At 37.1% G+C, this 25,287-nt stretch overlaps 2 protein-coding genes across 27 annotated transcripts in view; one reads left to right on the top strand and one right to left on the bottom strand.

Moving 5' to 3' along the window:
- The first annotated feature begins 1,744 nt into the window (after positions 1 to 1,744).
- LOC125664309 (von Willebrand factor A domain-containing protein 7-like) lies at positions 1,745 to 13,021 on the top strand. The gene is made up of 11 exons (XM_048897029.2): positions 1,745 to 2,051; positions 2,926 to 3,048; positions 3,256 to 3,429; positions 4,479 to 4,557; positions 6,786 to 6,880; positions 7,237 to 7,422; positions 9,660 to 9,899; positions 10,123 to 10,242; positions 10,338 to 10,553; positions 10,694 to 10,764; positions 11,566 to 13,021. Exons 1-11 carry the CDS (start codon positions 1,820 to 1,822, stop codon positions 11,686 to 11,688), a joined length of 1,659 nt encoding a protein of 552 aa, XP_048752986.1. The 5' UTR covers positions 1,745 to 1,819; the 3' UTR covers positions 11,689 to 13,021.
- Positions 13,022 to 16,170: 3,149 nt separating this feature from the next.
- Positions 16,171 to 25,287, bottom strand: part of LOC125664304 (uncharacterized) — a 33,065-nt gene continuing 23,948 nt past the window's right edge. For 15 of the 26 annotated variants that reach the window (XM_048897004.2, XM_048897002.2, XM_048897017.2 and 12 more), the window contains 6 exons: positions 23,798 to 23,869; positions 23,061 to 23,114; positions 22,677 to 22,820; positions 17,719 to 17,965; positions 17,105 to 17,344; positions 16,171 to 16,716 (listed from right to left, as the gene is read on the bottom strand). In XM_048897004.2, the coding sequence (XP_048752961.2) occupies positions 16,604 to 16,716; positions 17,105 to 17,344; positions 17,719 to 17,965; positions 22,677 to 22,820; positions 23,061 to 23,114; positions 23,798 to 23,869 (870 nt within the window). In that variant the 3' untranslated portion in view covers positions 16,171 to 16,603. Of the gene's footprint in view, positions 16,717 to 17,104; positions 17,345 to 17,718; positions 17,966 to 19,183; positions 19,860 to 21,301; positions 21,539 to 21,920; positions 22,144 to 22,676; positions 22,821 to 23,060; positions 23,115 to 23,797; positions 23,870 to 24,298; positions 24,347 to 25,287 lie in introns of those variants that run through there. The other 11 variants (XM_056152358.1, XM_048897016.2, XM_048897025.2 and 8 more) reach the window with 7 other exon arrangements.

Genomic DNA, 25,287 nt, shown 5'->3' with positions numbered 1-25,287 from the left:
TATACATGCGAGTCAAATATCGTACGTTTACGATCTACGATCGGTTAGTGAAACGGCTTTAAAAGTCTTATATCGCCGTATTCTTTCATCGGTGACTCAAAATTTTAACATAAAAAACCCTAACGTATTTTCCCATTACACTTGTGGCCAAAACTATTTTCAAACATTCATTAAAACTCCATGTGAACCAAAAACTCTCTATTACAAATGCTTTTGTTTGTTGACGTAGCCATGTTAGTGAAATCGACTCCAGCTCTTTTCCACCCTCATAATCTTTTAGAAACAACATGTCTGTGTGAACTAATATCCCCACACACATTTTTAGTTTAATATTTCGGATGAAATCATCCGAGTTTCGTTAGATGATAATTGTTTTGACTGCGAAATAAATATCATATTTGAAAAACAAAAACCGCTAAAATAGACCTATTATATTTATCAAGTAGCAGATGTATTCATACGCGCATTGTTTAAAAACAGCAGCGCGTACATGAGAAAATGTCTAACATTACAATTTGTAAAAGTAATAATAATCTGCATGTGTATCCATTGTTACGATTATCCATATCTAGGGAATTCAATTAATTTCGAATTCAACAAGGAAATTCTAGAAGATATATAGCTACTAAAAAATGATAGCCCGCCTTTGTTTAGCATACGTAACATAAAGAGTTGGAGACCAGGAAGAGGTATTCATATCGCGGACTCATCACCAACAGGTAGTAATTAGGCACAAAACAAGTATAATCAATCAAATGACGAGATGATACAAATCAATGTTATCCCTGTGAAATAGTTGGACAAAAAATAACGAAATCATGATTTGTATATCAGGAGTGATTTAGATTTTAATCTCAACACACGTAGTAACATAAAAAAAAACTTACCTATTAATACAAACGGGATGATTTCAGCTTCTCCATCGTCAACTTCCCATATTTATGTAGCAATATCCCATTATCACCTGCACATGATGTTTATGTCTCTCAATCGATGTGCTACGCGGGAGCATGTTCTGTGTATGATAAATTTTTGAATCGAGGCAGGCTACTGAAAAATGTTTTTGTTTCAGAGGTTTCAACAATTTCATTTTAAAAATTCAGCATTTCGCAATTTTATGTTCATTTCAATGATCGAATTTGCAAACATAACATGTCATTTGGTTGAATGTTGACTGATGTGTTTCATACGATAAGTTAGGCCGTTTTTTACATATTGATTTTGACTGCGGATTACTTCGTTTATCTGATCAAGATAGAGGTTCCAAGGCCAGTGTGACCGGTCAATAGGGGATGCTTATGCTCTTCCTGTGTGCCTGATCCCACGTCTGGTATATCCAAGGGTGCTTGTCTGCTCTACTCTCCATTTTTTATTCGTTACAGTTCACTGTTCGTTATCTTCACTTTTTCATTTAATATCATTGATGTACACTGTAGAAATGTCCCATTGTGTGTTATTTGTAGTCTAGACTGATGAAGGCATCATTCGTAACGCAACAGGGCAAATATTTTTCATCTCTTGATGATTACAGGCTCTAGAACGACCCATGATGGAACACTACTAAATAGTTCTTAATATAGAGACTGAGATAAGCTGTACAACAAATGATAAATCGAACGCTATGGTGGTTCATTCTACAGTCAAACGTCAAAAAGCGTGATATCGGTCACCCAACAATGGTGCATTCAAAATGTCTCCTTAATCTCAATTTAACTTTGAATTTACAAAAAAACCTTATCTTCTTGTGGGCATGTTTAATCTTTTTGGCGACGTCGTAATGCAACGAAATTCTGTCCCTTAGCACGATATATCAGAGAAAATGGCGATGAAGACGGTTTTCCTTCTAATGTGGATTGTTCGATCCGCGTTCAGCTTCTTTCCCACACAGGAAAGCGGCAAACTGGGAGACTACAGCCACCAAAGTATCACTGAGCGCGCCCTCTATGAATCTGCGGGGTCTTTTATCCAAAAGTATGTTAACGCGGGCACGGGGACAGCAAGGTATGCGTCAAGGAGCGCCATCGACGTGACTGGGGAATTCTTTAGAGGAGGTGAGTTAAATTATGTCATTGAATAAAGTTAATATCACTCTCTTGTATATAGGCATGCAATATAAGCTGTTTTATCAGTCCAGGGTTATAGAAGACGATAAGCTCCGTTTTACAGCTTGCTGCATAGACTTGACATATTTTCCAATTTATACATAATATATTTCATATGATACCATTTCTTTTTCTTTCTTTTTTTTTCTCTTTACAATTTATTCTTTTTTCTCGTCGTTCAAAATTACCATTAGAATTTTCTTAATTTTTTTTCTTATGAACCTATAGACTCAATCTACTTGGATTTGTTTTATTTCAACGTAAAGTGGCGTGCTTTTATTGCCTTATGTAAAATACATACACAGTACAAATCGGACCGTTTACTGCCATAACATACAAATGTATGTAAAGATGCGCATGATATTTTAGATTAAATGCAAACATACAGTAATTTTCATAGATAATTCACTGTATGATAAAAGTTCTATAGAGAACTAATTAAAACACTCTTTTTTATGTAAACCATCATTCATTTTTGTGAATTAGTTTTTAGAAATACAATCCTCAGGAAGGGGAGTTACATATCCGTTATATATCAGAAAAAGGGAGATTCTTTGGTCACCATATAATTCGCATGTGGTGTACATAGGTACACGTATACGTCTATCCATTGAATCCTGCTTTTAAGTTGCTGAAACGTTGTCTATTTAAGCCTCGTGCAATCAAAATCATTCTATAGTATAGTTGCAACACTAAACTGTGAAGGACTGTCTTGCATTATTGGCAACAGGTTTTTTCTTGCCAGAATATTGTAGAATATTTCTAGGTTCGTTTACAAATGGTTGAATCACACGAGGGATTTGTTCCCCTCCTTCCTTTACAGACAGGTCATCAGAGGCGGTGTTTGGTACAGTGGTGGAAACCATTGTATGGGGCAACAACAACGCACAGCGGACGTACGCCGCCGTCGCCATGAGAACCATGAACGCGGAAATGATTTTTGCAGGTAACAGAAAATTGTGGCTCGTATTCTTCCGTATTACAATCACTGGTACTTTGTTTAAGTAGCATCAAATGCTTTACATGAAATGATACACACGAAAATGCTTTTATCGCATTAATAGTGTGGACATTATTTTCGTTAAGTCATTGCGAATGTTTAAACGGTGAGGGAAATTAAACACTATTTGACTAAAGCGATACTTATACACAGGCAACCTCCTCCTGCAGTCCCAGAGAGACCAGATCATTGTTCTCTCCCAGTCCCCCACCCCCGACTGGAACAACATCAGGAAACTGATTGGGGAGTACCTGTTTACTATGCAGATGTTCTATTCCAATACCAACTGGATAGAGACTCACGGAAACGTCACGAGCAGCGAGCTTGGTGAGATCGAAATTTCCATAACAGTAGTCGTGTGGTCAGCTGTATTGTTGTTTTTTTAACTACGGTTTATTTTACATCCAAACAATATTAATTAGCGGTCACGTGAACACTGGTGCGTCCAGTCCATGTAAATGGATTATCTGTTTGTTCAAACGGTATGTGTGGGTGTGAGGTAGATGCGATGGGAGTGAACGGGTGCAGAGTGCCAATAACTGATTTTGATAGCTTAACTTTGCTTTCAAAAACAATATTGTTTACTATGCCATGCGTTACATCCAGAACTGGCCAGAGCGCGCGATTGCTTAGCAACCAACAAGTCCCTCTTTCGATTCCCGCTACGTCAAACCTAAGATGTTAAACATAGGTAGTGGCAGTTCCTCCCCCGAGCGCCCGGCGCTACAAGTGAAAGTCACGGGTCTTTCGGATATGATTTAGATAAAGGCATACCTAGTTATGGTAGGCATTGGAACGCTGGGGAACACTCCCAGCTACGACTTTAAGTGTCAGACATACATGTAGAGCAGAATCACTTCACGTAAAGCTGGTGACAAGTCTATGTGACTGAAATATTCTTGAATGGGACGTAAAAACAACATGCGAAAGCGGGTTATGCATTGTTTTTGCAATGATTGCTACCTTCATCGATGAAACAACAAAGAAAGACATTTTATTGTTTATATATATATATATATATATATATATATAGATTATTTAAAAATATATACTAGAATTAAGATCTAAAATATCATATGGTTGACCCATTTGTTACGTTAAATGGAACAGCCAATGCACCCTTTGACCTTGATGACACTCCATATTTGGTAATGATTTTACAGACAAGTGGTACTAGAAAACCGGATCGAACTATTTTGCAACAAACATATGTTTATTGTATGATGAAAGCAATATTAATTTCAAAAGAAATATAACAGAAAAGATGCAGTGAATGTAAATATTTAACTATAACCTGCGGCTTTCATGTGAGAACCCGGCATTATGTCTGTAAATAATGCACACACAATGTATATGAGAGTACCAATCTTGTTTAGGGATTCGAGGAAGGACCCTGATGTCGACAGCACCACCTGGCGTCTCAACTTGTGCGGGTTGTCCCTACTCACACCCACTGTAAGTGTCCAGACACTGATTAAGATATATCTACATTTCAATCATTACACAAAATCTGACAGCCAACCTCCGGAGTTTTCATTCTTACACTTCATACTTCGCCTGACTGATGTTCTTGCACTGCTCTCACTGTCCAAGATGTCCGTACATTGCTAGGTACTGTTCAATGGTGTCCACTATATGTTTATTTTGACGAGGCAATTTGAAGTCCAGATAATAAAAGTTGAGAAATGAATTGCAAAATGGTGCATGTAAAAGTCAGTGCCTGCATCCCAATTGGGACCCATCGTTGATATCAAAGATTGGGTGATAGTGTTAGAGAAATGAATTGGTTTTTGTTATATCCCGACCCTTAGAAGATTAGAAGAGATGCTTTGTAAGGGGATGTATGGAAAAAACTCAATTCAATCTGTAGAACATTCGGGATTCATTGTTAACATACACATATACGCATTGAGGATGCTCTTTAGCAGAGTCAGTTATGTACGAATGAAGTCCATAGTGCACAGCAGACGACAATGTCTTAGCAATGTAAGAATACCTGTCAGATGAAGTCCATAGTGCACAGCAGACGACAATGTCTTAGTAATGTAAGAATACCTGTCAGATGAGATCCATAATGCACATCAGATGACAATGTCTTAGCAATGTAAGAATACCTGTCACATGAGATCCATAGTGCACAGCAGACGACTGTCTTAGTAATGTAAGAATACCTGTCACATGAAGTCCATAGTGCACAGCAGACGACAGTCTTAGTAATGTAAGAATATCTGTCAGATGAGATCCATAGTGCACAACAGACGACAGTCTTAGTAATGTAAGAATACCTGTCAGATGAGATCCATAGTGCACAGCAGATGACAATGTCTTAGTAATGTAAGAATACCTGTCAGATGAAGTCCATAGTGCACAGCAGATGACAATGTCTTAGTAATGTAAGAATATCTGTCAGATGAGATCCATAGTGCACAGCAGACGACAGTCTTAGTAATGTAAGAATACCTGTCAGATGAGATCCATAGTAAACAGCAGACGACAATGTCTTAGTGATGTAAGAATACCTGTCAGATGAGATCCATAGTAAACAGCAGATGACAGTGTCTTAGTAATGTAAAAATACCTGTCAGATGAGATCCATAGTGCACAGCAGACGACAATGTCTTAGTAATGTAAGAATACCTGTCAGATGAGATCCATAGTGCACAGCAGACGACAATGTCTTAGTAATGTAAGAATACCTGTCAGATGAGATCCATAGTGCACAGCAGACGACAGTGTCTTAGTAATGTAAAAATACCTGTCAGATGAAGTCCATAGTGCACAGCAAACGACATTCTTAGTAATGTAAGAATACCTGTCAGATAAGGTCCATAGTGCACAGCATACGACAATGTCTTAGTAATGTAAGAATATCTGTCAGATGAGATCCATAGTGCACGGCAGACGACAATGTCTTAGTAATGTAAGAATATCTGTCAGATGAGATCCATAGTACATATGCGAAAGTGTCTGGGGTTGGCTTTCAAATTTTGTGTCCTAATGTGTAATTGAATAGTTTTCACTTTTAAAATTGTCATAGATATGGATTTAACAATTGCCACTGGGATGTATTTATTAACATGTACACAGTTTACATAGCGCTCTTTTTAAAGCTAATAGGACTTACTTCTTTACAGAATACACCAGAGATTCGTTTTACAAAATATAGCAATTCCTTAATCGTTACATTTGCTGAACTGATATTACTAGCTTTCATGTGGCTCACTTCTACATGGATACTATGTCCATGGATCTATATTTTTCGGATGAGTGACCAGATTATAGATTTCGCAGTACTTTCATATTAGGCAAACACTGTACAATTAACTTGCAGGGAATATTACATTGGTAAGTAATTATCCAATCATAGAGAACTTCAAGAAGTTGTAGAGGGGTCACAAACTGGTTTGATCTAAACCGCCATGCTTATTTAATGACGTGACTGGCAAATGCGTCACTGGAAATGGAATTTTACTTTAATAACTGTCGGGATGCTGACTTGTTGGACGGATAATACCCTCGTTGACCATCTCAAATCTCTGACTTACGATCTTTTTACCTTTTTCGTAAAACGGGCACCAAGATTTCATGTCAGCTTAGTAACACGTTATTTTATACAAGATAGACCACGATGCTGTGAAATCTAGAAATTGTAATGCGATATAGTAGTATCTACTCTTTTACAGAATAGACAAGCACTCTTGCCAGAATAATATCCTAGTTAATGGCCAGTACCTTACAAGTGGATATCTCAGTTCTCAAGGCATCCCAAAGCCCAAAGGTCAGCTGTTCTAACGCGGTTTGATCAGATCAATTGCCTTTTTAATTGTACACCTAAGTCTACCGCAGAGTTATATCAAATTCGTTGAAGTAATTTCTTTTTTGTCAAATTCCATACCACATTCAGATTGCCAAATCATTTTACACATATGTAATTGTTTCAGTTATTTTTATATTTCCTGTATTTTCGCTTTCTTTAACATTTACCTCATTAGAGTACCAAATCTTCTGATTGGTCAAAGATAGCCGGGCTTGAGGAATTACCTTAAGTAGTAAACCCATCTCTAATACTGAATAGAATCATTCGTGATAAGGGTTTGGTTTTTAGTCATCACGTTTGTGATTTATTTCTGTCAGGGAACGACACGGCAGGGTACGGTAAGTGTAGTCACGGCGGAAAGAATGACGACTACTCCTCAGTGAACGCTATAGGAGGAATCAACAAAGAAACATCGGACTCCAACCTGTCTCCTCACTTCTATCTGCACGCCATGGCGGGAGAGGTCGCGGTGGATGCAACCGCCCAGTTCTTTGTCGGTGAAGGTAAGACAGCAATCAGATCTCACTCGTCCTTATCCGTGACCAAAAACAAGACTCGGTCGTGATCGACCGTAAAGATTGCATTAAATCGATGAAATGATTCCCCGAATGAGCGCATGTGGACGGGGTTAAAAGGCTAGAATCGAATCCCTGTATAAAAGACGAAGATAACGAACAGTGATTAATCTCATATATACCAGAGGTGGGATCAGATTTATAATGTGTTAGATGTAAATGTATTTTTGACACTGATTTTCAATTCAGTTTTGGTAGCATTGAAGTCTTCCTCATTCTAATTATATTATATAAACATGCATAGCGTTAGAATATCTTTGTCAGTATTGTACCGTTATTATGTATATCCATGAATAAACATATATCGAGCGACAAGTATCCTCGGCGACAGACTGTTCACCAGCAGAGATACATGCTCGATGGTTAAACAAAAGCTGAAGATAACGAACATAAATCAATCTCAACTCCTATAAGAAATACAAAATAGAGAGATGGACAAACAAGGACTCATAGATATACCAGAAGTGAGATCAGGTGCCTAGCAGGAGTAAGCATCCATGTCGACCTGTCACACCCACCGTTAGCCCTATATTTTGATGAGGTAAACGGAGTGATCTGTAGTCAAAATAAGTGTGCCAAGAATGGCCTAACAATCGGTATGAAACATGTCAGACAGCATTTCACGCAATGAGAAGTTTCATTGGTAAATCGATCAGATCATCATAATGACCATAGAATTTACGAAATGCTGACTGTAAACGAGACTGTTGAAACCCTTGTAAAATCAACTTGTTTGTCAGTAGCCTGCATCGGATTAAAACTGATCATACGCAGAACCAGTTCTTGTGTATCGAATCAGTTGAGAGAAATAAACATAATTTGCAAGCGATTATGGAATATTGCTACATGTACATAAATATGAGAAATTGACAATGGAATAGCTGAAATTATCCCGTTTTTCATAGAATTGAGTTGTTAATTTGCCATTAATAATTATTTTCAGTACAATATCTACATATTTAAGTACAACACGGATGTGACGAACCCCGTGATGTCTTTATTTTCGCGTTCACGGGGATATATCGAATCGACATATGAATGAAAATGATTATTATCAATAGATATAACTGATATATTTATAGGTCCCGTTGAAGGCCACAACAAGAGATATCTTCGCTACATTAGTAATATACATTTGTGTACATATAGCAACATACTCTGACAGCGTTTACCTGCATACGGTTATGGAAATAACCGAATAGTTGCGATTGGGTAAGGCAGCTGTACCAAAAACCATAAAAGGGAATGTATCAAATATGAATTTTACATTCATTGAACCATTGCTAACAGAAAAATGATACGTACACACTAAATTTATAGAACCATTGCTAACAGCAAAATGATATTTGACTACACATTACTCCGTTTACCTAATCAAGATACAGGGCTCATGACGGGTGAGACCGGGGATGCGTACTCCTCCTAGCCACCTGATCCCTCCTCTGGTGTGTACAGGGTCTGTGTTTGTCTGATCCCTCCTCTGGTGTGTACAGGGTCTGTGTTTGTCTGATCCCTCCTCTGGTGTGTACAAGGTCTGTGTTTGTCTGATCCCTCCTCTGGTGTGTACAAGGTCTGTGTTTGTCTGATCCCTCCTCTGGTGTGTACAGGGTCTGTGTTTGTCTGATCCCTCCTCTGGTGTGTACAGGGTCTGTGTTTGTCTGATCCCTCCTCTGGTGTGTACAGGGTCTGTGTTTGTCTGATCCCTCCTCTGGTGTGTACAGGGTCTGTGTTTGTCTGATCCCTCCTCTGGTGTGTACAAGGTCTGTGTTTGTCTGATCCCTCCTCTGGTGTGTACAGGGTCTGTGTTTGTCTGATCCCTCCTCTGGTGTGTCCAGGGGTCCGTGTTTGTCTGATCCCTCCTCTGGTGTGTCCAGGGGTCCGTGTTTGTCTGATCCCTCCTCTGGTGTGTACAGGGTCTGTGTTTGTCTGATCCCTCCTCTGGTGTGTCCAGGGGTCCGTGTTTGTCTGATCCCTTCTCTGGTGTGTACAGGGTCTGTGTTTGTCTGATCCCTCCTCTGGTGTGTCCAGGGGTCCGTGTTTGCCCCACTCTTCATTTTGTATTCTTTATAGAAATTGAGATTGATCTGTTTGTTATCTTTATGTTCTCATGTTTATCTTGTTTTGTCATTCTAGTGTTTGGCTAGTCCCTGAATTTCTTTTTTCAGTGACTGGACTTCTTGATCAAATTGGACCCCGACTATTTGGAGAACTTATCGGACTACCAGTGGCGTGTAAAGACTGCTTGAAACCCGGGTTATCACTTGCTTACGTCATCGACACGTCATTGTCAATGTCAACCGACTTTCAGCAAATTCAAACGAAAGTAGCCGAGACAATCCAGTCCGCTTTACGGGAAAACCAATCAACGCCATCAGATTTCATCCTGTCTACGTTTAGTGATCCAGGTAAGTTGCTAACTTATCTTTAAGAAACTCAATAAATTTGTAAATCTTTTGGTTGAATTGGTGTTAACTTCTGATGCAACATGACTGAGTATGTCAAAAAAGTAAATATCACTCCAATATATAGTTACTTAGTTAATACAGCGGGTGATAACGGGAGTGATTTAAGGATATAGATTACAAGGATCCAAAACACCGATTCCTGTAAATAAATTTACATTTGTAGTATCGCTGAACACTATCAGGAATACCACTGATGGCTATGAGATGATGAGTTGGATAAGGGAAATGAAACAAGAAGGGGGAGGTGACTGTCCTGAATATTCTTTCAATGGCTTACTTGCAGGTATGAACATTTTCTGTATAAACATTCCGATGACATGTAGAGGTTCTTTTTATTTCTAAAGCCTCGTGGTAACTCCTACAAACTTTCGTTTTCAGCCCTGAAGATAATTCGACCAGATTCTTGTTTGTTTTTCTACTCTGATGCTGACCCAAAAGATCCCGAATTGGAGCGAGTGGTTTTACAGATAGCTGCTCAGAAGAATATTCATATTGCATTCCTCATCAAGGGCACTTGTAATACCGGTCTTCCGTTCCTTGACCGACTGGAGAATGCCACAAAAGCCACATGTCTGAAGCAAAGTCTGGACAAAGGTCTTCTTTCTTATAAAAGAAATCTTTCTTTGTAATACGTTTCTTGAGGCAAAAATTACAATATGGTATTTATTTTAGGGAAAACGAATGCCTTTCCATTATTTTTTAAAGATTAAAACAGTTTTATTGATGTTCGATAGGAAGAAGAAAAAGACATGCTGATGAAACGGTTATTCACCAGCCGTGGAACAAGCTGTACTCTTTTGGGGAGGTAAAATATATTTAAGGATTGATTCCTGACATCATTCAGACTTATCAGAAAATATCCATCATATGTGCATATAGTTTTCTTCAGTCATAAACCATGTGGGGCATGGAACACTTTCTTGCTTACAGTTGTAACATTTTACACTAAAATGTGGTCTTGGGAGCTTTAATTATGGGGACTATATTTTCAGTGGAATCAACGGCGTAGTAAAATATCACCTCATTCTCTCATTTGAGAAGTACCTGTACGTGATTATTATTGAGTTCTGGGGAAACTGAATTATAGGGGACTATATTGGCAGTGGAATCAACGTCGTAGTAAAACATTCCAAAAAATTCAAAGTACTGATTTTTGTCTCCACTGGAACAAATTACAACAAGAAAATATTTTTTAAATTAAGGGATCGCATGTCACAAGTGATTTAAGATAACAATATATAGTAAATTTACTTGATATCTCAAAATTGTTACCACTCTTGGAGCCATTGTAAATAACCTTTAATTGGGGGATACAATGGACCAATTCCATTTGTTCTTTCTTATTTTATCTAATGAAAGGTGAAGATAACGAACAATGATAAATCCCATAACTGCTATAAGCAATACAAAACAGAGAGTTGGGTAAACACGGACCCCTGGACATACTATGTCATGAAGTGTTATCATCTAAAAACTTCCAAGAATCTAAGTAGCAAAAACATTACATGATATATTCATAATTTTGTCATTTATATCAAATGTTTAATTTACCAGTAAATCTATTGATGCAACACACTTACTTTAGTTAACTATTTTACATTTGCAGCCCAAGCAGGACCGTGGTTCGATTCTTTCTGTCCTACCTGTCGTCTCTGCTGGAGCCATTGTCATTGTCCTGGTGGTGGCCATGATTTTACGTAACAGGTCAAAGGTCTCAAGATACGACTGATAACAAACAACCACAATGACAGGCTAACTAAACAACTAGTGTAGTCTGCAGTATTTGTAATATGACGCTGAAACTGGACAGATGGGTGCAGAGCATTCATACAGTATCTATATTGTGTTTATTTTTCAACTGTTAAACAGTGCTTTTAATTCAACGTTCTGTGTTGGATACAATAGTATTTTGAATCGATATTTTGCATGCCTTTGACAGTTGAATGAATTTCAATATGAAATATTACATATTTTGGACGACACGCACTTGTTTATGCGTTGATTACATCTGTTAATTGGAGTGTAACCCATTTTATTATAATATTGCGTAAACAAAAATGGAACTTCAAAATCACACCACCTCCAATATTATTTTCGATTTGAATAAAAATGTTAGACATGGTGAGTAACGAATGTTCAGAAAACGAGTTTGAAAAGCATATTTTGGCCAGACCCTTCTGCTCACTTTGCTGAACTAAAATCAATTGAGTAAAATGTTCAAAAAGTAAAACTTTTTATTTTCATTGAAAAACAATTTATGACCCATCAAAAACAATTACACTTTATTCGCACATGCACGTACATGTATTTTGTTCACCTGAAAGACCGCACTTGTGACGGATGGAACTGCTTTAGGTATGATTGCGGTTTACAAAAATGCTATTCTCATCTGACGCCATTTAAGGATGAGGGTGACCCTTGTTGTCTATTGTTTCGCAATATTTTATGGATTCTGGGCTCCGCACACCGGATATAACTAAAAGTGCCTGTCAAACCACCAAGGGAGTTAATAATGCTTTGAAAAACTAAACGAGTTTATTTTCTTCAATCAGTTGCCAATAACGAGTACACAGCTTAATTCACAGAATTGCATTGCAGCTTCAAAGCATTTTTCCTTGTATATCGAATTTTAATCAACAAAACAGTCTTCAATGATAATTTCTTCATTAAAAATGGATTACTGCAAGTTTGGTGATACTGTGAAATATTTTTAATTCATGGGGGCCAATATTCGTCGGTCAGCTGGTTCGTGGGGACGTAAATTCGTGGATAAGCGATGCAATGTCACTAGGAGAGATATCTCTAATTATTTTAAAACATGTTCGAGGACATTTAAATTCGTGAGTAAGAGTGGCCTACGAAATCCACGAACATCAATCCCCCACGAACAATGATTATTCCACGGTACTTTAAAACTTTTTGACAGATAGTAAAATGGTCCGTTTTACTTGTTGAGTCTCTATTTTCATTACAGCACTCTTTGCACGGTTAAGACTTTCACAACTTTTAAAGACGAATGCTTTGCTGCTTGTTGTTGAGTAATTAAATTTTCACCAAGAATGCACTGCTTTCCTGTTTTGACTACAGGCATTATGGTATCATTTTTAGTTCACCTGAGCTAAAAGTTCAAGTGAGCTTTTCTGATCACCCGTATTCCGGCGTCCTTCCGTCCGTCTGTAAACTTTTAACATTTTTGACTTCTCAAAAAGCACTGGGCCAATTTCAACCAAAGTTGGCATAAAGCATCCTTAGGTAAAGGGAATGCCAAATTGTTAACATAAAGGGTCAGGCCACCTTCCAAGGAGAGATAATCAAGAAAATGTAAAAATAGAGTAGGGTCATTAAAAAATCTTCTTAAGAACCACTGGGCCAGAAAAAATGAAATTTATAGATAAGCTTTATTAGGTAGTGCAAATTCTAAACTGTTAAAATCATGACCCCTGGGAGTTGGATGGGGCCATGATAGGGGATCAAAGTTTTTCATACAAATATATAGGGAAAATCTTCTTCTAAAGAACCACTGAGCCAGATAAGCTGAGATTTATATGAAAGCTTTTTCATATAGTGCAGATTCTAAATTGCTAAAATCCTGGCCTCCGGGGGTCGGATGGGGCCACAATAGGGGGATCAAAGTTTTAAATACAAATGTATAGGAAAAATCTTTTAAAATCATCTTCTCCGGAACCACTGAGCCAGAAAAGCTGAGATTTATATGAAAGCTTCCTGATATAGTGCAAATTCAAGTTTGTTAAAACCATGGCCCCTGGGGATCGGATTGGGCCACAATAGGGGATCAAAGTTTTACATACAAATATATAGGAAAAATCTTTAAAAATCTTCTTCCCAAGAACCACTGAGCCAGAAAAGCTGGGATTTATATGACAGCTTTCTGATATAGTGCAGATTCCAAATTGTTAAAATCATGGTCCCCGGGGGTCGGATGGGGCCATAATAGGGGATCAAAGTTTTACATACAAATATATAGGAAAAATCTTTTAAAATCATCTTCTCAAAACCACTGAGCCAGAAAAGCTGATATTTACATGAAAGCTTTCCGACATAGTGCAGATTCAAGTTTGTTCAAATCATGGCCCCCGGGGTAGGATGGGGCCACAAGGGGGATCAAAGTTTTACATACAAATATATAGGAAAAATCTTTAAAAATCTTCTGAAGAACCATTGGGCCAAAGAAGTTCATATTTACATGGAAGCTTTCTGACATAGTGTAGATTCAAGTTTGCAAAAACATGGCCTCCAGGGGTAGGTTAGGCCCATGATAGGGACTACGGTTTTACATGCAAATATATACGGAAAGTCTTCTGATATGGACCAAGGTGACTCAGGTGAGCGATGTGGCCCATGGGCTTCTTGTTATGAGACGTGGAGATTTCCTCAATTTAACCTTTCGTATGATATACCTTGTGTTAACCCGTGCTGAAAGCCATGGAAGCTTTTCTGATTGAAATTCTGTATATTTTCATGTTTTACCTTCTCAAGAACCATTTTATCAATTTCAACCAAACTTTCCATTGTGTAAAGAAGATTCAGGGTTTTTTCCAAGGAAGGATAATAAGGGGATATAATTATATAGTAGGTGGTGTGTTAAGAAAATCTTTTTATTAGAAACCACAGAATCAGAAAAGTCAAACATTGTATGCAAGTGTACATGTCCTTAGTCAAACCAAGATACTTATGGCCTCAAAAAGAGTTTTATAGGAATATATAGGAAAGTCATTTTAAAATCTTTTGGATGGAATTTATCATGAACAGTTGAAGATAACGAACAGTGATCAATCTCATGAATCTCCTAAAGAATATGGAATTAAGAGAAGGGCAAACACGGACCCCTAGACAAACCAGAGTTTCGATCAGGTGGCTAGGAGGAGAGAGCAGTCCCCGCTAACCGGTCAAACCCACCTTGAGCCCTATATATTGATCAGGTAAACGAAGTTATCGGTAGTCAAAATCAATATGTAAAGAATGACCTAACAATTGGTATGAAACACGAAAGACAGCATTCAAACCAATCTATAATCATAATAACCACCATAATATTTGCGAAATACTGACATTAAACAAGATCTGAAACGTGTAGGGTATCGAACCAGGTGAGATATAAACACTATATGCAGGTAACAATAGAACTACACAAATATGGAAAGATGGCGATGGACAAGCTGGACTCACTTCGTTTGTTGTGTTGTTAGCTTGCCGGTGACATCTCTGATTAATAGAATATTCAAATATGGAGCAGAACTGAACGACTCTGGTGTCTTTTATTTCGAGTTTACTGTGACATGCGTACTGTTATTCGATAAAACGTCTTCCGTATATCTATATGCCGAGTTGAGGACCACAGCGGGAAGTTTTTCTTCTCACGTAGAAGTCTTTGAATGAACTCTGCCAAATAAGAATACAAAAATAGGTCAGCTAACAATGAAGCACAATTTGTGCCCATGGGAATTTCAACATACAGTTGGAAGACCTGATCACCAAAGACTACGTAAATATTGTCAATGAGGAACTCCAGTATTTTTTTTATTATCAACTTCAGAGTACTTGTGTGTAGAGTCAGAGTGGCTTGCAATTTATAACACAGAAGGTGATGATTGGTGGATATAAAAGAGAGTTTTAAAACAGAGACATGCCTACACCCTGCAAACTAGCAATTTCGTTAACCTGCTATATCATCAGACTCAAGTAAACCTCATCTAAATTAACAAATATAAAAAAAAATCACGTTTCATGACTATCTATTTTGTATTCCTTGTAGAAGTTATGAGATTGATCACTGTTCGTTATCTTCACCTTGCATTGATCACTGTTCGTTATCTTCGCCTTTCATGCAAACGTGATGCTGAAATGTTCACTCTCATCTTTCAAATTGGCGACGATTATGAAATTAAAAATACCATTTCGTAAATGCTGAAATACACACGGATTGATTCCTATCAATCACATGGGATTTTATCAACCATACACGTATGCAACTGTAAACATCTTTGTTAGACAGTACACATGTTCTAAATTTAATCCCTGTTATACTCCTTAAAAGAGGTGATGAAAGGATTTATGATGGCGATTACTTGATGTGTACTCGTTGTTCGGTAACATTTTTAGCATGGAAATTTTTAAAGAATATCTTCAAAACTAGAACTGCACATAAGTGTTTTATTTCTCTTGTAGTCGATCAAAAAAGAAACAAACAAAATTTATCAGAACAGATTTATAAAAACATTACAAAATATTAGTGTTCAACACTTATAACGATGTAAAGATATAAAATGGTTAATATTAAATAAGCACTTGGGAGAAAAGTAAAAATATATTTTTCAATAAAAAAACAAACAAACAATCGTTCCCAGTGGCCAACAACACGTCCCCACTACCCACAAATCTCAACAGTGTAAAGCTACATCACATGACTCTTCACGACACCGCGGACAACGGAATGCATGTCTCTCATTGGTCGAATAGCGACTCGTTTGCCTACTGTTTGCAATAACAGGTATTCTACTCTAAGGAAGTGCATTGCAGAATAGAGAATACATCATGACATGGAATATACTTTTAAAACGTATACTTTTCAGAATATATACTCCAGTTTACAGTTTTTGCTAAATCTTGGTCCGTCATCTTCTTGGTTACACATACTCGTTAATGGTGAACATGGAGGTAGTTGGTCTAAACCAGTTCAGATGAATAGGAAGCTGCTCGATCCGTCTGCTGATCTCTTGACGGATTTGCTTGTACTCAGCTGAGAAAAAGGAAGAGCACATTGTCAGAACAGGATTGATATTAGATGTATGATCTATGAGCTTGCTCAGTGCTATGTACTTCATATTTACAAGATTTCCGATAACCACAAACTTCATAAAATGGATTACAAGAAATTTTTCTTTGCACAATTCTGATATTTACTGAATTATTGTTCAATTCTAATTGCATTATCAAAGCAGAATTATGAATGTTGTTTTTCACTAAAATGAAAATGGAAACTTATATCATCTGTGTTGTATATACTAAACGAATCTGTCAACAAATGATCCTAAAGAGATCTCTTGTCTTTTGTCAAATCAAATTCTGCGTTTTTACAAGGGAAATAGACCCGATGATTAAAGAATATGAAATTGTATTGTTCTTACGGTCATTGAAGAATGCGTTGGCTTCCGATTTGCTGTTGAATCGGATTGTGGTGACCAGGCTGGACGGCTTGATCCAGGATCCCCAGATGTACCGAGAACGTATGCATTGAATGAAAAATCCGTCAATCCCGAATTTCCTCCAAAGCAGATCCTTTATTCTTGGTGCAAATGTATCGCGGAACAGAGTGGGGTCAAATGACCGCGGATACTCCGTCATCATGTATGTATGTGCTAATCGTTCTGTAAATATTTGAATAGTTATTTATTACACAGTATTTGTTGACTGGTTATGTGTTATTTTACAGACTTCTTTTCCATAGGATCATATATTGGAAGTATATGTCGTCCTATTGTATACCTGTATATTTAATACATAGGTAAAACAATACCCTAGGCATTGTAGCTGATTAAAGAAATTCTAAGCTGTATAATAGAATCACCGTAGCCTGCCTATCTGGTGGAAATACATCTCGTGATTTTAAAATAGATTGAAAACAGATTTAATTCGATAACGGGAAAATGGGCTGGAGTGAATCTATATCACATTGACATACAGCATAATTTCTTTTTTTTCCCAATTTACCTCTATTGCTGCAATGGAAAGCTAACTATACCTTGAGGTGGACTATCATTCAGAGGTAGGATGACGACGTCACTTCCGTCAGGATCGGGAAAATGTGGATTTTTAAACTTTCTTTCGGTGATGACCCATTTTTCTGCATCGTTAAGGCTGGGGAACCAAAACACAATGATAATGAAATCGAGGCCTGATGTCCTCTGGGAGCGTTCGGACCAATAGTCACCAGTGCGTGTCATGTTGAACCGGATGTTCCAACCCTCCAGTCCCTCCAGCAGGTTAATCTACACATTACAGATATCGTCATAATGTGTTTAATGTATTCCTCTACATAGCGTGCCAATATCAAAAGCTATGGAGGAAGATACTATACATTTCTCCTCTACATGAAAGATGAAGATAACGAACAGTGATCAGTCTCATTAATCTCATAAGCAATACAAAATAGATAGTTAGGTAAACACGGACCCCTGGACATACCAGATGTGGTGTCTAGGAGGAGTAAGCATCCCCTGTCAACCGGTCACACCCGCCGTGAGCACTATATCTTGATCAGGTAAACGGGGTTATCCGTAGTCAAAATCAGTGTGCCAAGAACGGCCTAACAATCGGTATGAAATACTTCAGACAGTACTTGACCCAATGATAGGTTGTATTGGCAAACTAGGTCGTTATAACGAGCATAGAATTTGCGAAATGGTGATTTTAAACGAGACTGTTGAAAACCCTGTACCATCAACTTGTTTGTCAATAGCTTGCCTCGATTTTAAAACTAACCATACGCAGAACAAGCTCTTGTGTATCGAATCAGTTGAGAGATATAAACTCCATATGCAGGTGATAATGGAATATTGCTACATAAATATGGGAAGTTGATGATGGAGAAGCTGAAATCATCCCGTTTGTCATACAGTTGAGTTGTTATTTTGTCATTAATATTTACTTTCAATAAAATATCTAAGTACGAAGCATAGCGTGCCAATAGCGAAAAATATGGAGGAAGATACCAAACATAATATAATGTCGCCTCTGCATAGCGTGCCAATATCAAAAGCTATCAATGAAGAAAACAGAAATGCGACAAAAGACGGGTAATTTTTTTTCATGGTATCTTGCTTTTTTAATTCCTTCTTTCTTTTTTATGAGTGTCAATATATACTTTTCTTATTGTGCTTGATGAAAGTAAATATTGTTACATAAGTCTATTGGCAGTCTGATCCATTTCAAGACAGAGCAAAATTGACCCAATGATATATAATTCTTTAGAATATTCTAATTTTATGAATAACAAAATACTTTTACTATTTACTGTCTTGATGATAAAGTAAATCAAAGCTAGTTGTTTGGAGTGTACCTATGTAAAATGTGTTTATTTATATAAAATGAAAGGTGAAGATAACGAACAGTGAACAATGTAAGCAATCAATTATTAATTACGTGTCACAGCTACCGTATACAGACTTAATATTCAGTTTGTCCACTTTTCAAACACTGCAGTCAACAAACAAGAAAGGTAGCTTCTTTTTTTAAAATTCTTTATTGGACGATACCTCTCCCAACAGATACAGCAAATAAATAGTGGAAATAAATAACATACACAAATGTCCAGTACTGAATAATATAAATAGATAGATATGAAGGAAGTGCAATATATACAAGGTTTACAAACAAAGAATGCTTACCAAAGTAAAGGTCTATCAGTACTACGGAGGAATATCTAGGGCAGGTCTACGTTTATCTAAGTAGTTCAACAAGATATCTGTACGCCAAGATCAATATCTAAAGAGGATATGTTTAACCGAGTTAGAAACCACCGAGTCATCTGGGAAAACCTTGTGGCAAACCCATATAAAAACCAAACAAGGTGTGTCAGCAATGAGCGGAAATTTAAGGTATTCGCCATTCACAACCGGTTATCATCTAATAGATTCAGAGGGCAAAATACCGGAATTAGTTGAGAATTAAAGCTGACTATATCTGAATAATACTGATCCACAGAATGTTCTACTAGAGGGCAAAGTATCTTAAAAATTATCACAGGCTTTGTAGATGCGACTTTGGCACCAGGTTATTTTGGTATATCACGTGATCAAACCGGACGTTCCGTGAGAGTGAACATGAAGGTGGTTCTGCTTTTGGAGATTTCCCTCACTGATCTTCTCAGACGTTCATAATCAGCTACAAAATGAAAGAAAAACAGTTGAGACGAAAGAGACTCATTTTTAGACATTGGTCATGGATGGACACGATTCGGGACTCCGTGTGCGTCACAAGTGAAAGATGAAGATAACGAACAGTGATCAATCTCATAACTCATAGCACGAAGCTGTACAGAAAATGTGAAAGGATCATGAAATGTTTCAAACTTAAGTCAAATTACGTATATTGACTTGAAAGAGTTAATAGTAAAACAGACTAGTTCGAAAACTTAAGAAGACGAGTTTGACCTCTGATGCATTTCTTGTGTCTTGCAAACATATATCAAATAAAAGCATGTATACCTATATATCTATATATTTTTATTTTGAAAAGTTATTTTCATCTGAAGTACTTTCTTTCATATGCACACTAGACTGTAACAAACACCTTTCTCGAATTTCTGTTACTGTGGAAGATTGTAAAGTTTGGTATGACAATTTTCATGTTTCAAGAATGACATGTCTCGATCCTACATTTTAATGATGACATGTCTCGAGTTGAAGTCTGTCTGCTACATTTGAATGACATGTCTCGAGTTTAAGTCTGTCTGCTACATTCTAATGACATGTCTCGAGTTTAAGTCTGTCTGCTACATTTTAATGACATGTCTCGAGTTTAAGCCTGTCTCCTACATTTTAATGACATGTCTCGAGTTTAAGTCTGTCTGCTACATTTTAATGACATGTCTCGAGTTTAAGTCTCTCTGCTACATTTTAATGACATGTCTCGAGTTTAAGTCTCTCTGCTACATTTTAATGACATGTCTCGAGAGTTTAAGTATGTCTGCTACATTTTAATGACATGTCTCGAGTTTAAGTCTGTCGGCTACATTTTAATGACATGTCTCGAGTTTAAGCCTGTCTCCTACATTTTAATGACATGTCTCGAGTTTAAGTCTGTCTCCTACATTTTAATGACATGTCTCGAGTTTAAGTCTCTCTGCTATATTTTAATGACATGTCTCGAGAGTTTAAGTCTCTCTGCTACATTTGAATGACATGTCTCGAGTTTAAGTCTGTCTGCTACATTCTAATGACATGTCTCGAGTTTAAGTCTGTCTGCTACATTTTAATGACATGTCTCGAGTTTAAGCCTGCCTCCTACATTTTAATGACATGTCTCGAGTTTAAGTCTGTCTCCTACATTTTAATGACATGTCTCAAGTTTAAGTCTGTCTCCTACATTTTAATGACATGTCTCGAGTTTAAGTCTGTCTGCTACATTTTAATGACATGTCTCGAGAGTTTAAGTCTCTCTGCTACATTTTAATGACATGTCTCCAGTTTAAGTCTCTCTGCTACATTTTAATGATATATCTCGAGTTTAAGTCTGTCTGCTACATTTTAATGACATGTCTCGAGTTTAAGTCTCTCTGTTACATTTTAATGACATATGGAGGGAGAGATTTGCCAGGTACTCACGGTCATTGTAGAAATCAAGGGCTGCTTGGCTTGACGGGAACCTGTTACACGTGACAACACTTCTCTGTTTAAACCAATTCCCCCGGAACATCTTAATTCCCACTGTCTGAATAACAAACCGCTCAGCTTTGTGACGTTGTAATATGTCATACATGTTAGAGACAAACTTCTCCCTAAATTGATCTGGATCAACAATTCCTTCATACTCCGTCACAAGGAATGTTGGGTAATGTCGATCTATTAAAAGAGAAACCGGGTGAAATGTAAGTCAGTATCATTATCTTATCCTAAACAAATAACACTAACCAAATAACACTATGAATATTACTAACCAAATAACACTAAGAATATTACTAACCAAATAACACTATGAATATTACTAACCAAATAACACTAACCAAATAACACTAAGAATATTACTAACCAAATAACACTAAGAATATTACTAACCAAATAACACTAACCAAATAACACTATGAATATTACTAACCAAATAACACTAAGAATATTACTAACCAAATAACACTAACCAAATAACACTTCGAATATTACTAACCAAATAACACCAAGAATATTACTAACCAAATAACACTAAGAATATTACTAAAAAAAAGAATACCATTTTCTGGGTTCCAATTAATTGGCAAACAAGCCATGTCCGATCCATGATATTCTGGGAAAGATGCCCTCTGGAATTTTTTCTCGTGATAGAGCCACATTTCTGCCTCTTTCCTGGTGGGGAACCAGAAAATGATAACGGAGTCGCCAACATCCCAGGATCTGTCAGGTTTGCTACTCGGAACGTGGGTCCAACCCTCCGGTCGACCCTCCAGTAGGTGGATCTAAGGTGTAATCAAACTAAGGTCAGATAAAATAGGGGAGGCCATGACATTGAAATATGTTAATTACTTAAACACAGCACGATTCGCACTCACCGTTTTCTTTTCTCCTTTAAGGAAAAGGCTCGACATGGTCCAAAAACACGACAACCACGATAAATTTTGAATGAAAATGCTGCGACCGCGTCTGGTATCGAACCACTACAGCGTGATCAGACGGTCGCATCTTTTGGTACTTGTTAAGAATATTACTATAGACTGAGTTCTAGGTCATCGTCTGTGACTCTTAAGAATTTTCGTAAAAGTTGATATGGTAAAAACATTCAAAATTTATCGTGATTTTCCACCATGTCGCAGCATTTTCTAAGTCCGCGAGCAGAACACTGATAATACTGAACATCAGGTATTGGTTTATCCAGGAATACTTATTTTACGTTAGTTCAAGTGAGAATACAGACGACACATATTGCACTCTGTGAAGTCAGCGTGATGATGTACAATACATACTTCTGTGCTACAGATATAGTCCCACTGACCTCTGTGCTATTAGCGATGCCCTTCAATTGACCGTAGGAGTTGGCCAAAACGGAGCGTCCTTCCTTCAACGCTTTAACGACGTCCGGTTTGCCGTCCATGTGTGTCCTCATAAAGAGGTACACTCCACTGTTGGTAGACTTGGGCTGCAAAAGAGGCACATAAAAATCAGCAGACTGATAGTTGAGGTTTTACACTACAACCACATCCCTTTACATGAAAAGCGATCTCTCAAAACTCCCAGTGACACCGACTGCCTGGTTGTGCTAAAAATACAAACGAAGTTACGACGTGTTCGTAGAACGACATGATATACCACTTCCGGTGCACCCCCTGAATGTTGCTATAAAATAGTGAACACTCTCTAGCATGGGTGAATTCTTTACCTCTAAATTATCACTCCAAGTCTGGCTCGCTGGTTCAGTATGGGGCCTTGTATTCTGCAAGATACATATTACTTAATTGCCCTATCAGGCCTGATAGAACAAGATACTTAATTGCCCTCCCAACCTGAAATCCTAGCTTTACACTTGTAGAATAAGAACTTATATAATCCTTATTATTCTTTTTTCTATTTTTAAATCATGTATATCAAACCCTAATTTCTTTATAATAGCGGTGTCTCGGAGTTAAGGGTGTTTCAACTGATTTTGATAAATGAATAGAACATCACCTGTAGAAATTAAAATCAGTGCTGATAAAACCTAAGCATTTCATTTGCATTGAGCGTATAACGAATTTTGTGAGAGGTGGGTAAACATCATGTCATTTTTGTTTAAACAGAGAATTGTTAAAATTTAAGAATTTCCTTTATTTGATTTTTTCTTTGACACATTTTAAAAGAATTCATGGTCATTTGTTAGCGAATGCTTTGAATAAGAATAAGATTATTTCATTTCAAGATAGCTAATCTGACAAGATATTGCAAAAAAATTCAAAACCAGCTACCGTTTTACTCCCGGTGTTATAAATGATATGATTATAAACCTAATATACTTATGGTATTTTTAGTTTAAATGATATATCAGATCATGTGTGGAATATTCAATAAAAATCGCATTGCTGTTGAAATGCAGTTACGCTGCCGGACATTAACACAGTTTCTAGTTTGCCTTGGACAAACCTGGTGTTCTGTTCTTTTGTCGTGAACAGAGGCATTGTCTTTGCCATTGTCATTGTCTAGTTCACGTCGAAGCTGGAAAAATACATCCATTGATATATCACGAAGCCTGAATACATGGTTCATAGGTTATTTCAAAAAGTTAAACCATTTTATGAATTAGAAATAGAAAACTTCTGTAACATTATCATGCATAATATTAAGAAAAACCACCAGTGGTTACAAGGTGATTTCCATTACTAACAATAAATGTATTCATGCATGCAAGCATTTCCAACATTATGATTCCAAAAGTCGAAGCAACAAAAATACATAAGATTATGAATAAAATAAACCGCTGTGATTCTGCATGAAGCATGCTGAACACTGAATGAACATGCGTGAACCAGATTGTGAGACATCATATAGCATCATGCTGCATCGAATGACCCACCCCAATGAAAAACTTCAGATCGTGTAATGATGATATATAAACTGACTAAATGCACACGACATGCATCAAACCTGGCGCTCCTCGGGGCGTAAATACCGGTCGTGTAAGAAGTTTGGGCCCTACAAAAGGAACCCACATTGATTGTTGGCCTACTGCTAAATCTCAATTCAAACTCCGTGTAAAATCAATACAGACACGAAAACATTTTCAATGTACTATTACGGAAAATTAAAAGCAAATCAAATATAAAATCGTAGGTGAACTTTATCAATTGTGTTATTATTTTAACTTCTGTGGATTTATTCCATCAAGGGTATTTAACACTGAGATAACTTCATAATCTATTTTGCAAAAAAAATGTCTAGCGAGGCTGTAAAGAATAAGAGTGTATTGTCAGTTATCAATGACTTATTGAAATGGCGCGTAAACATTCAATGCGGGGTGATCATTTTATTTGTACATTAATTCAGATGTTTTATATACACATATTGTGTGCATTTCCGTACCTGGGTTTTATTACCTGATGGGAAGTGTTTTCTCAGCTCAAAGAAATATCTGAACTAAAGCATTTCACGTCAGGCTATATTTGACATTCATAAATCTTTGTATTTTATGTTAGAATTTCCTCGGTGTTCGACATGATTCCACACAAAGCAGGCACAAATGGCTTTTCATCGCGGGACTAAAATAAATTGAATCTTATTTGTGGGCTAGTTCAATACAATTTGTGAAAGGATTTGTTCAATGGTGTATGCCATGACAACGACATATAAGTAAAGAGAGAATGAGTGATCAACTAGAGCCCTTCCTATCTGTATGCTTTGCGCAACCTTCAAAATCGCTGCGTTTATATATACACAAGAAACAACAATCCGATAATCCCACTCGACTTTCACTGGAGTCCTAGACATTTCGATATCTTCCATGATAAGTTTGAAGAAAACAAATACCCCTTTATGTTAGAGTATGGGATAGTAATGGATAAACTATGAAACCTAGAATGACACCCTCCAGTTAAATAGGCATCAATGTATGAAGAGGAAATAAAGAAGAAGATCTA

The sequence above is a fragment of the Ostrea edulis genome, chromosome 1, assembly GCF_947568905.1.
Source record: "Ostrea edulis chromosome 1, xbOstEdul1.1, whole genome shotgun sequence".
In the NCBI taxonomy this organism is placed as follows: Eukaryota; Metazoa; Mollusca; class Bivalvia; order Ostreida; family Ostreidae; genus Ostrea; species Ostrea edulis.
The sequence above is the reverse complement of the archived record's forward strand: the minus strand, read 5'-3'. Positions and strand labels throughout refer to the sequence as shown.

Coding starts and splice junctions, on each gene's coding strand:
- LOC125664309 (XM_048897029.2), top strand. CDS start 1,820: ATGGCGATGAAGACGGTTTTCCTTCTAATGTGGATTGTTCGATCCGCG. Junction 2,052..2,925: donor TGGGGAATTCTTTAGAGGAG/GTGAGTTAAATT, acceptor CTTCCTTTACAG/ACAGGTCATCAGAGGCGGTG. Junction 7,423..9,659: donor CCAGTTCTTTGTCGGTGAAG/GTAAGACAGCAA, acceptor TTCTTTTTTCAG/TGACTGGACTTCTTGATCAA.